Here is a 13,062-nt window from a genome sequence, read left to right as displayed (position 1 = left end):
AGGCAAACAAGTGGCTACCTTGCTAATGCTTACTCACAAGGATTCCTAAATCATTGCTAAGAATAGTGAAAATGACTGCAGTTTCTACTGTTTTCAGGCTGGTTGTATTGGTGCTATCTAGGTACCAAGCTAAAGCTAGCTAGCTATCCCAGAAGTTGCGGTCAAACAAATAATGCTTTATTACCAACATTCGTGGCCGATGTTTGCTTGTTTGCAGACTTTTTTGTTCAGCTTTGACAGTGCTACTGATAGTTGTTCAGCTTTGACAGTGCTACAGAACACACAACATTCTATAATAGAACTGTGTTATTTGATGTGTCAAATTAAAAGCTTATTTAACATGTCAAATAGTGTTATTTGACGTGTATCTTTTTTGACACGCAAAGACCCAAACGGCGTTCCCTAGTATGTCGGGAAGCTAAGAGCATTGACTCTATTACTCTCTAACTCTGGTAGGGCAACATCTGAACAACATCTTGGTAACGTTAGTGTGTACCGGTGCTCGACCAGTCGCAAAAGCCAACATCACCCACGACAGAGAACGGTTGATTGTCAAGAGCAATGAATTCCATTATCTTGGTGTTAATGGATTTCGCCTTTGAGTTGTCTCAATTAAATTTTCTTACTCTTTCAAATGACTGCTGGACTTGTTGACTACTCGATCCACACAGCAGACATTGTGGGCTAGGTTAGGAATGCTGTGTTGCAAGTGCAGTGCAACATTTGACGTGGCGTCATTACGTCATGTTATATAGGTATGCACGTCAGCTTTGACATTGGTTTTGCACATCAGCGTTAAACTAGATTTCTGGCCGATACCAATGTTGGCATTTTTCGCTAATATCGGCTGATTCCAATATGTTCACCGATATATTGTGCATCCCTAACTATGATGGTTTCATCAAGGTAATAACATTGCTGTTAGATGACCATTCTGCATTATTGTTGAAAGACCATTTCAAGGCATGAACATCATATGAACAGTATAGGAATTATAAACCTGCAATTTAGTTTTATCTAGGTACCGGTATGTAACAGTGATGGGACTTTTCCTGTTATGCTTACAGGCTGCTCTTGTGTTGTACCTATGTGTGTTTGTGTGTGAATGTGGACTGGTGAGACATTCTTTAATCCCCACAGTCATTAGACAGATCACCAGATTAGATTACCCCCCTCTCCCAGACAGAATCCCTCAGGACCACAGCTGCCCTACGCCCTGCCTGGCATTAAACAGGCAAATAGGCAGTCCAGTTTTGTTTGATTGGGGGTTGTGAGGGTTTGTGAGTGTGCAGTTCATTTATGGGGCCTTGCTGAGATTTCTGGTCTGGTGTATCCCTGGGCAGCCAAGGGTGGAGTGTTAAAGTCTGTCTGGTAGCTGGCAGTGTCCTCTTGGGGTGCTGTGCGGTCCTGTGTTGCTGCTGCCTGGTTGAGTTCCCTGCCCTCAGTGGGGTGTCTTTGTCAGTGCCTGAGTAATTTTAAATACACATTTCGACTCAGGCAGGGTTGCCAAGTGCTGAGGATAGGGACACACATACTAGACCTGTCACTCCGCTCCTTCTTTCCTTCAGCCTTCTCTCATCCCTATCGTTAAAAACGTGGTAGGACACGTTGTCATGGTGACTGTTCCATGCAGGGCACTGAAAAGACTAAGCAGACTGGCGCTGGGAAACAGACCCCCAAACTCAGCAGTCACATATGCCCATATAACTGTCATGACTCTGGGATTCTCTGTCTTTTCATTCTCCATCTCTCTCTCTTATATCTAGCTTACTGTATTCTGTTCAGCATTTGATTCTGATTTGCAAGCAGGTTTTTTATTAAGGTTGTGAACCCATGTCTTTCTTTGCTCTAGTCATCCTTCTTGTCTGCTTGTGCTCCCAGTCAGTCCAGCAAAGCTCTGTGACCCCCTCATTAACCCCCTCCCTTACTATTCCACTACTTCCTCTGTTAACAGAAAATATTATGTAATTGAAGATTGATTTACATTCTGAGGTAACTAAAGACTAGCATGGGGTCGTAAAGATTGACAGGGTTGTTACTTACGTACCTGATATCTGCCGTTATAGTTTCCATGATTGTCATGTGTAGTGTCCACTCATGGTTAGGAATGAAGCGCTCAAGCTCTTTCTGACTGAAACTACGTCACTTGGATACTTTGCATATCGGGGCTGAAATGTTGTTCACTCATCTCACTCTCTGTCTCTCTCCCGGTCTCTCTCTCTGTCTTTGTGTCTCTTTCTCTGTCTCTCTCTGCAGGGCCGACATGTCAAGACAGGACAACTGGCGGCCATCAAGGTCATGGATGTCACAGAGGTAAGCCTTTGCTCGATTGGGAGAGTTTTGTGTGTGATATAACAGAGCGCTGGTTAGACTGACAGTTTCACTTGGCAGTCTCCACACCTTTACTTGGTAGTCCTTTGTCTCCCACATATTCACTTCCATTCATTAGGAGTTCCATGTTGGTTCCCAGTGCTCATATACTACTACTTCCTGAATAATCCAGTGATTTATGACATCACTGTCTAATCCTTCCTTGGACTTATTCTAGACTTTATATTCCCTCCAATAGGCTCCTCAGAGGAACATTTCCTTTTTAAGAACCAGATGGATGTAATTTTACTCATGTCAGACCTGGTTTCAAGACCAAAGAAGAAGCTGGGATCACAGAATAGTACTTGACTCACGGTTCCAGCTATGTTTGATCATTGTTTGATACTCTATAGCCACCCACATTATAGCCCATGTAGATTTGTGACATACCCCAAGTCGATTTTTATTGCATCTGAGGCCCTAGATATGTCTTAAATATAACCAAAACACAAATAGCTGGATAGTAGTAGTTGCCAAGATTAACCTCCACCTCCCCCTTGCTCTCTCTCCTTTCCTCAATTCCCCTAGTCAATATTTTCCCTCCTAAAATAGCTATAATATGAATGTAGGGCTTCAACCTCCGTAGTATTTTTCCTCTTCATGCCACAAAGCTGAGTTTGTGTTTGGAGCTGGATGGAGTGAATCGCTAGCTTTTCATGTGGCGCTGACTGGTAAGACACTTCAGGAGAGTGGTCACTTCTGCTAGCAAGACAGAGGTCTGGAGTTCGTGCCAGGTATGGACTGAATCAGGAGGAAGTGGTACTTGATAAGCAAGCAGCGTGACATACTTTAGAACTGTGTATTCTCTGTGTGTGTGTGTGTGTGTGTGTGTGTGTGTGTGTGTGTGTGTGTGTGTGTGTGTGTGTGTGTGTGTGTGTGTGTGTGTGTGTGTGTGTGTGTGTGTGTTCCTACACTGGACAACTTTTTACAGCTGTTGTTAAGTCATTGATAATAATCAGCAATTTTTTTCCATGTCATTACATTAAGATAAGGGGGGGAGTCATAGCTATATTCAATACATTTCACCAGTTGATTTAAAAACCTATGTTTAACCTGTTTATTATGGTTGGTGTCTGGATTTGTCCAACAATCGTGTGACAAATATGAATTTTCTGTCCTTGCATGTATGGCAGTGTAAGTTGTCGTTATATTGTATATTAAGCATTAATCAGTTAAATTAGACATTCAACTTGAACCCTGTAACAATCCTGGATCTAGCTGTTGGACAGTTTTTTGTATAGAGATCTCAGAAATGCTGTCTAACTCCGTAACATTTTGTGTCTTATGTTACGGGGTGAAAACTGTTTTCATGGGCACACAAATCCAAAATGATGTATGCGATTGAAAAATCGAATGCTTCAAACCGAAAGAGTTCACCTTACCTTGCATAATACTTGTTGGATGCGCATTTGGTGTCCAACTGATTTAGTTACGTTGTAATGTTTTCACATATCGTCATCTGACCCAGGAAGGAATTTTCCCAATGACACTTGAACTTGAATTTGGAGCTCAGAAAGTACTGGAATAGGCCTACCTTGAACATTTGACATTTCCTCAATTTGGTGCTTGAAAAGTCCTCCTGCTCCCTTTATAATTATCCGTGATTACATTTTGTGTCAGTTTTTGTGAGAGATGTGGCCACTTTCGATTGTTTCCTGCCGCTTCCGTTGAAGCGTGTTGCAGTACTCTGTTTCGGTAAAATCATGTGCGTTTATTATGAGGATAACATCTGTTTGCTTCAACTTGGCTTTACCATTCAAATCCTTTCATTGAAAAAGGAACCGGGTTTTTGGACACTTTCTCAATATAAAAACAACAATGGTGAGATTCAAATAGTGAGATTAATGCTACCACTATTCATGGGTTTATTATGTGTACCTGCGTCGGCAACTGGGCTACAGAAAAATCGCCATGCATACATCCAATCTATTTAGTCAGGCAATGTCCATATTGTTCTCACACATTTTTTTATGTAATACTTTGAATATCAATGCATTGGCAAAGCCTAAAAAATGCATTATTCTTAATTATTATTATTTTTTTAATTGCATGCTTTTTGGGGGAAGGCGGGCTATTCAATATTAGACCATATGTAAATTATACAGTTGTATAACACTGAGGTCAGTGAAAATAACAATTAAGTGCATGAAAAAGTCCCTGAAAGTCCTAGAATTTGACTTGCCAATGTCTATATGAACCCTGCTTAAATAATGTATAGTCCTAGGTCAATGTTGTTGTATAGGTGGAGTTATGGGCCAATTTCCTCTAAGTACACACGTGGAACTGCATAAAAATATTTTTTATTTTTTGTTTCAAACCATTTTGAAATGTTTATCCCAATGTCACACATTGGCCCCATTATTTATAGAAAGACCCATATACGTGACCCATGACCCCAACATATAGTGCCCCCTAGTGTACAAAACAAGTAGAAATAACCCTTGACAGACAACATACAATACCAGTCAAAGGTTTGGACATACCTACTCATTCCTGGCCTTTTCTTTATTTTTTACTATTTTCGACATATAGAATAATAGTGAAGACATCAACACGATGAAATAACCCATATGGAATCATGTAGTAATCAAAAAAGTGTTAAACAAATCAAAATATATTTTCTATTTGAGATTCTTCAAAGTAGCCACCCTTTGCCTTGATGGCAGCTTTGCACACTCTTGGCATTCTCTCAACCAGTTTCATGAGGTAGTCATCTGGAATGCATTTCAGTTAACAGGTGTGCCATGTTAAAAGTTAATATGGGGAATTTCTTTACTTCTTAATGTGTTTGAGCCAATCAGTTGTGTTGTGACAAGGTAGGGGTGGTATACAGAAGATAGCCCGATTTGGTAAAAGACCAAGTCCATATTATGACAAGAACGGTTCAAATAAGCTAAGAGAAATGACAGTCCATCAATAGTTTAAGATATGAAGGTCAGTCAATATGGAAAATGTCAAGAAATGTTTAAGTTTCTTCAAGTGCAGTCGCAAAAAACATTAAGCGCTATGATGAAACCTGGTCTCATGAGGATCGCCACAGGAAAGGAAGACCCAGAGTTACCGCTGCTATTTAGGATAACTTCATTAGAGTTAACTGCACCTCCGATTGCAGCCCAAATAAATGGTTCACAGAGTTCAAGTAACAGACACATTGCAACATCAACTGTTCAGAGGAGACTGCGTGAATCAGGCGTTCATGGTCAAATTGCTGCAAAGAAACCAATACTAAAGGACACCAATAATAAGAAGACACTTGCTTGGAACAAGAAACACGAGCAATGTACATTAGACCAGTGGAAATATGTCCTTTGAGTCCAAATCTGAGATTTTTGGTTCCAACCGCCGTGTCTTTGTGAGACGCAGAGTAGGTGAACAGATGATCTCCATGTGTGGTTCCCACCGTGAAGCATGGAGGAGGAGGTGTGATGGTGTGGAGGTGCTTTGCTGGTGACACTGTCTGTGATTTATTTAGAATTCAAGTCACACTTAACCAGCATGGCTACCACAGCATTCCGCAGCGATATGCCATCCCATCTGGTTTGCGCTTAGTCCCACTATCATTTATTTTTCCACAGGAAAATGACACTAAACACACCTCCAGGATGTGCAAGAGCTATTTGACCAAGGAGAATGATGAGAGTTCTGCATCAGATGACCTGGCCTCCACAATCACCCGACCTCAACCCAATTGGGGTGGTTTTGGATGAGTTGGACCGCAGAGGGAAGGAAAAACAGCCAACAAGTGCTCATGATATGTGGGAACTCCTTTATGACTGTTAGAAAAGCATTCCTCATGAAGCTGGTTAAGAGAATGCAAAGAGAGTGCAAGCTGTCATCAAGGCAAAGGTTGGCTACTTTGAAGAATATAAAATATATTTTGATGGGCCTCCCGGGTGGCGCAGTGGTCTAGGGCACTGCATTGCAGTGCTAGCTGTGCCACCAGAGTCTCTGGGTTCGCACCCAGGCTCTGTCGCAGCCGGCCGCGACCGGGAGGTCCGTGGGGCGACGCACAATTGGCATAGCGTCTTCCGGGTTAGGGAGGGTTTTGCCGGTAGGGATATCCTTGTCTAATCGCGCACTAGCGACTCCTGTGGCGGGCCGGGCGCAGTGCACGCTAACCAGGTCTCCAGGTGCACGGTGTTTCCTCCGACACATTGGTGGCTTCAAACCGTTGGATGCGCGCTGTGTTAAGAATCAGTGCGGCTTGGTTGGGTTGTGTATCGGAGGACGCATGGCTTTCGACCTTTGTCTCTCCCGAGCCCGTACGGGAGTTGTAGCAATGAGACAATATTGTAACTACTAACAATTGGATACCATGAAATTGGGGAGAAAAGGGGGTAAAAAAAAGATATCTATATTTTGATTTATTTAACACTTTTTTGGTTACTACATGATATGTGTTATTTCATAGTTTTGATGTCTTTACTATTATTCTATTATTATTCTACAATGTGGAAAATAGTAAAAAAAGAAAGTATGAGTAGGTGTGTCCAAACATTTGACTGGTACTGTGTACACAACACATAAAATGGCACATAAACGGGCCAAAACGGCTCCTACAGTGAGAGTGAAGGTGGTGTCAATAATCTGAGCTCAATACAGTAATACACACTGGATGTGAGCAGTTTCTTACACTCCGTGTTGAAGAAGAACTGGTGTGTCATTGCTATTTGCGTTACACACTCCTCTTATCTTGGCATACTGCATGTAAGAAGTTTGTGTGTGTGTTTGCGTGCGTGTATACTAAGTGTGAACAGAAAGACAGACTCAGACTATTGTCACTAGGCAAATGTTACAGACAGTATTTGCCTACATGACAAAGCATATTCCTACCCTTTTACTGATTGAGAAAAAAAACATCCAAGCACCATCCTTTTATTTCTTATGTCAATAACGCAAAAGAAAAAAACGATTAGGATAGGGAGAAGGATGGATGGAGTGAGTAGGAGGACAGAGAATGAGAGATGGATTCTGTTTGCCAGACTGTCTGAGTATTGGCGTGTGGCTTGTATTTATACAGTCCCACTGGTGATCTACACTTGTTACAGATCTTTCACATATCAACTCTTTTCTGTGAAGAGAGTTTTCGAAAGGGGTAATTTTCTCCCCTGTTCAGCTGTTTTGTAAAATAAACACTTCAGTTGGGGTTTAGGCGTTTGCCAAGAGAGGGAATTAGTTGGGTTGTGGTAGCATGTTTATTTTTGAAAATCTTGATCTTCTATCGTTGTCCTGCAGGGGGATAGGCTAGTCTAGTGGATTTACAGGATTCAGTACATATGATATGCGTCATCCAGGAACTCCTGGTCAGCAGAAAACATCTGTTTGTAGAGCATGGAAACAGAGACCCAGATTTTTCACTTGAAAATGTATTCCTAAAAAACAAACAAACCATACACCTCTTTGTAAAAAGGCAACTTTTAACAATTTCCACATTTACAGGAAGAACTGTGCAGATACAATGTTTGGTAACAGAAGATTTTACTGCATCTGCAGAGTTTTTCCAGTAATTTTTTTAAATTGTATTTACTTTGTAAATTGTTCAAAGTAGTCATTGTGCATATAGTTGTATGGTTTGTTAAACTTGAAATCAATGTTTTTTTGTTTGGCATTCATTTTTCCCGTTACAGTGGAATTGCCCAGTACTATTTAACTGTGTATACAATGGTATAGTACTACTTGAAGAAGCAGAGAGCCAGGTAGCATCATTTATGTATGTGTAGTGGTGGTGCACACCAGTTATAGGGTCATATCATATCATTGTATTGTAAACCCAGTACTTCTGCCCAAGCTCCTTACCATGTATGTGTGTTCCGTGTGTTCCTGTGAATATAACATATTACAGTAGAGCTACAGACAGCTCCAGTATAGTTTTAGCTTCACTCTACTCTACAGGCTCATTTCAGCATATGTGCTCTGACCCAGATACCACTTCCTGTCCTACATACAGCATAGAGCGAGGGAGGGAGGGAGAAATAGAGAAGAGTGGAAGAGAGAGAAGGGGAAGAGTTTGTTTTTCTTTCCTCCTCTCAGAAGGTTCATTTGAAGTGCAGTGGGATAATGGGAGGGTTTTAAATCGCTCAGCCACTCGTCTCTCATCACCTCTCCTGCCTGCTGTCTCCTTTCTCTCTCTTGCTCTCCACTTTTCTATTGCTCGCTTTCCCGCCCTCTTTCTTGCTCCTCCTCTCTCTGTCTTGCTCTCTTCCCATCACTACCCATCTCTCTTCTCTCCCTTCCTTTTGCTCTTTCTCTCCCTATCACTCCTCTCCCTGCCTCTGTGACTGTATAACCTCTAATCACATTAGGTGTACTAGAGCAGAGGACTGTAGTATCTAGAGTCCTGCTCCTCAAGCTAACCTAGCAGAGAGGCGGCTTTTGGAGGCTAATTCACTGGGATTCAATAGGAGTCAGAAGTTATTAGCAAACGCCCTGATTCAAACAGTCTCCATCTTTCCTCTCTCCCTCTTGTTGGCTCTCTCTTCTTTCTCTCTCTCGTGCACTGTCTCTCTCAACTCATCTCTTCTCACTGTCTTGGCTCACTCTCTTAGCTGAATATCTTTATTGTAGAAAGTGAGATAATGATGGTGGGAGGTATTAAAAAGGGTGACCCATCCCCCTTATTCTTTCCATTGTGTGTGATACTATCTGTAAGATGAACCACCCTTGTTAACACCTCCCACCATCATTATCTCACTTCCTACACATGATTTAGAGTTGTGAAAATGGCATCCGGACTATGAGAGAACTGGGGGATAGAAGATGTGGTGATGAAAATATGAGGTTATGAAAAGTGCAGACTGAGAGAAGAATGGCACTGAAATGCATAGCGGATGTTTCACATGCTCCTGACCAATTCTGCTATTTTGTGAGCTCAACTTTTTTTGTACATGTCTCCTCCTCCATTTCCTATGACCGAAACCTGGCCCTGATCCGGAAGAGAAAGAGACAGCGATATAGAGGCCGATGCGCGTGCACCCTAATGAAGCTACGGCAGAAAGTAAATAATCTGCCTCTGCCTTCTGTTCTATTGGCCAATGTACAACAATCACAAAAAAAGATTCTGAGAAACATAGGATATTACAGTTTTTCAGGTCCCGTTGATAGGATAGTTTCAAACGGAGCTCATCCAGTTTGTTCTCCGTTTGAAACTATCCTATCAACGGGACCTGAAAAACTAATATCCTATGTTTCTCAGAATCTAGGTTGAACAAGGACACGGATAATATTCTAGCTGGTTTTTCTATGCACCGGCAGGACAGAGCGGCAGCGTCGGTTAAGCTCAATGGATGTGTGTCTTATTGTTAACATCAGCTGGTGCGCAATCTCTAATATTAAGGAAGTCTCAAGGTTTTGCTCGCCTGAGTTAGAATACCTTATGATAAACTATGGACCATATTATTTACCGAGGGAGTTTTCATCTATGTTTTCCATAGCCGTCTATTTAACGCCACAAACCGATGCTGGCACCAAGACCACACTCAACAAGCTGTATAAGCAACAACAACAAAAATACTCATCCAGAGGCGGCACTCCTAGTGGCCGGCGATTTTAATGCAGGAAAACTTAAATCTACCAGAAATGTCAGCTAAGCAAGTGGAGGCTACAAAAATCTAGACCACCTACCTTTACTCCACACACAGAGACGCCTACAAAGCTCGCCCTCCATTTTTCAAATCTGACCGTAAGGACCTCTGTCCTCCCTCATTCCTGCCTCATTCCTGCTCATTCCTGCTTACTTCATTAATAAGACAATGAGTAAAAAAAAATGACAGGTCATCCCAGCAACAGGAAGACCACATGTTGAGGGAGCGTTATACAAAGTGACGCTAAATCAATGTTTTACCACTGCTAAATCAATGTTTTACCACTGCTAAATCAATGTTTTACCACTGCTAAATCAATGTTTTACCACTGCTAAATCAATGTTTTACCACTGCTAAATCAATGTTTTACCACTGCTAAATCAATGCTTTACCACTGCTAAATCAATGTTTTACCACTGCTAAATCAATGTTTTACCACTGCTAAATCAATGTTTTACCACTGCTAAATCAATGTTTTACCACTGCTAAATCAATGTTTTACCACTGCTAAATCAATGCTTTACCACTGCTAAATCAATGCTTTACCACTGCTAAATCAATGTTTTACCGCTGCTAAATCAATGTTTTACCACTGCTAAATCAATGTTTTACCACTGCTAAATCAATGTTTTACCACTGCTAAATCAATGTTTTACCACTGCTAAATCAATGTTTTACCACTGCTAAATCAATGCTTTACCACTGCTAAATCAATGCTTTACCACTGCTAAATCAATGTTTTACCACTGCTAAACCAATGTTTTACCACTGCTAAATCAATGTTTTACCACTGCTAAATCAATGTTTTACCACTGCTAAATCAATGTTTTACCACTGCTAAATCAATGCTTTACCACTGCTAAATCAATGCTTTACCACTGCTAAATCAATGTTTTACCACTGCTAAATCAATGTTTTACCACTGCTAAATCAATGTTTTACCACTGCTTAATCAATGTTTTACCACTGCTAAATCAATGTTTTACCACTGCTAAATCAATGTTTTACCACTGCTAAATCAATGTTTTACCACTGCTAAATCAATGCTTTACCACTGCTAAATCAATGCTTTACCACTGCTAAATCAATGTTTTACCACTGCTAAATCAATGTTTTACCACTGCTAAATCAATGTTTTACCACTGCTAAATCAATGTTTTACCACTGCTAAATCAATGTTTTACTACTGCTAAATCAATGCTTTACCACTGCTAAATCAATTCTTTACCACTGCTAAATCAATGCATTACCAGCCAGAATGGTTTATGAGTGAATCATACACTGTGTGTGTGCGCGCCTGTGTGATAATATTGGTTTATTTGGCTCCATTATCATTTACGATATAGAACGTGCCATTTTCACTTCCATGCTCGTCAACATTCTCGTTGTGACTGAAAGTCAATAAATGGTGGTATTTACCAGGCTCAATCTGGTTGAATAAATAGCAGTCTGTTTCTGTTATTGTTGTCATGATTACAACAAACTTCCCCTCTGGAAATGCCATGAGGGGTAAACAACCTATGGAGTGTCAGTTCATCGACCATCATACACAAAACAAAGAGCTCATTAGGGTGTGTGTGTGGTTGGTTGTTTGTCACCGGGGGCTCTCAGATGAACTGTTATCAGTTCACATGTCTCTAGGACGTGTTCCCTGTCCGGGACAAATAGAACAATGAATATTTGTTTTGTTTGTTATGATTCGCTCCATTACTTCATAAAATTACCCCCCCCCCCCCCTTCTCCAGGGCAATGGGAATTTATTAGCTCTATTAATGGTCTTTCTCGCTTTCTCTCTCTCGCTCTCTCTCTCTCTCTTTTTCTCTCTCTCTTACTCTGTGTGTGTGTGTGTGTGTGTGTGTGTGTGTGTGTGTGTGTGAGTCTAGGATGAAGAAGAGGAGATTAAACTGGAGATTAATATGCTGAAGAAGTACTCCCACCACAGAAACATAGCCACCTATTACGGAGCCTTCATCAAGAAGAGCCCACCAGGACATGACGACCAGCTATGGGTGAGTGTGTATTTACCTAGTCTATCCCTCAGTCCCAAATACATCTACCTAAAACTCAAGCCTAAACTACTTAGACACCTCCAGCATAAGGCCGGTGTCATAGGATGACATTGCTAGTTAGGTTAAATAGGAGGTACCATCCTCACTCTACCTACCTCGCCATCCATAGTCCTCCTCACTACAACCATCTATGAATGAGTGGCTACAGATATATCCCCTTCAAACCACCCTTCCCTCCACCTCCAACGAGATGCAACAAACACTCAAACTGGACCGTTTTATCTCTATCTCATTCAAAGACTCAAACATGGACTAACTGACAGTTGTCTGCTTCGTGTGATGTATTGTTGTCTCTGCCTTCTTGCCCTTTGTGCTGTTGTCTGTGCCCAATAATGTTTCTGCCATGTTGTGTTGTCATGTGTTTCTGCCTTGCTATGTTGTTGTCCTAGGTCTTTCTGTATGTAATATCGCGGTGTCTCTCTTGTCGTGACGTGTGTTTTTTTTATCCCTGTCCCCGCAGGAGGCCTTTTGGTAGGCCGTCATTGTAAATAAGAATTTGTTCTTAACTGACTTGCCTCGTTAAATCAAGGTTCAATTTAAAAAATGAACAGTCTTCCCTAAAGGCTGGGTGGTTTGAACTCCCCCTTCCTCTCCTCCTTTCTCTCTGGGTCAACAATATCTCTCTCCTCCCTCCTTCCCCGGTCAGTCCCTGTGTGTTTGCCTGCTAGTGTTACCTTTAATGGCCCCTTTCAGACTCTGGGCTTTTTATCTCTCAGAGATAGAGGTGCTGCGGAGAACGAGCGACCAGCAAGATAGGGGAAGGAGGAGGGATGGAGCGAGAGAGATGGATTTAACTATAGGTTTCTCCAGGACAGGGTTACTCCCAGTTTATTGCCACCCATCTCTGCTTTACTTAGAAAGAGAGGGAGGGAAAGGGAGTGAGGGGTTCTCTCGCTAGACTCAAGTACCATGCAGTGGTGTAAATGACTTGAGTAAAAATACTTAAAAGTAGTTAAGCAGTTTTATTTTTTTACTTGACTATTTATATTTTTGACAATTTTTACTTCACTACATTCTTTAAAAAATGATGTACTTTTCCTTCA

General features: G+C 41.4%; 1 protein-coding gene across 16 annotated transcripts in view; it reads left to right on the top strand.

Annotated features, from left to right (window-relative positions):
• The window catches only part of LOC139401847 (mitogen-activated protein kinase kinase kinase kinase 4), a 98,642-nt gene that overhangs the window by 49,899 nt on the left and 35,681 nt on the right, over nucleotides 1-13,062 (top strand). For 15 of the 16 annotated variants that reach the window (XM_071145912.1, XM_071145889.1, XM_071145865.1 and 12 more), the window contains exons 3-4: nucleotides 2,257-2,313; nucleotides 11,834-11,959. In XM_071145912.1, the coding sequence (XP_071002013.1) occupies nucleotides 2,257-2,313; nucleotides 11,834-11,959 (183 nt within the window). Of the gene's footprint in view, nucleotides 1-2,256; nucleotides 2,314-3,039; nucleotides 3,105-11,833; nucleotides 11,960-13,062 lie in introns of those variants that run through there. The other variant, XM_071145859.1, reaches the window with a different exon arrangement.

The sequence above is a fragment of the Oncorhynchus clarkii genome, chromosome 3 (genome assembly GCF_045791955.1).
Source record: "Oncorhynchus clarkii lewisi isolate Uvic-CL-2024 chromosome 3, UVic_Ocla_1.0, whole genome shotgun sequence".
Taxonomy (NCBI): domain Eukaryota; kingdom Metazoa; phylum Chordata; class Actinopteri; order Salmoniformes; family Salmonidae; genus Oncorhynchus; species Oncorhynchus clarkii.
This window is presented reverse-complemented; position numbering and strand designations above follow the sequence as displayed.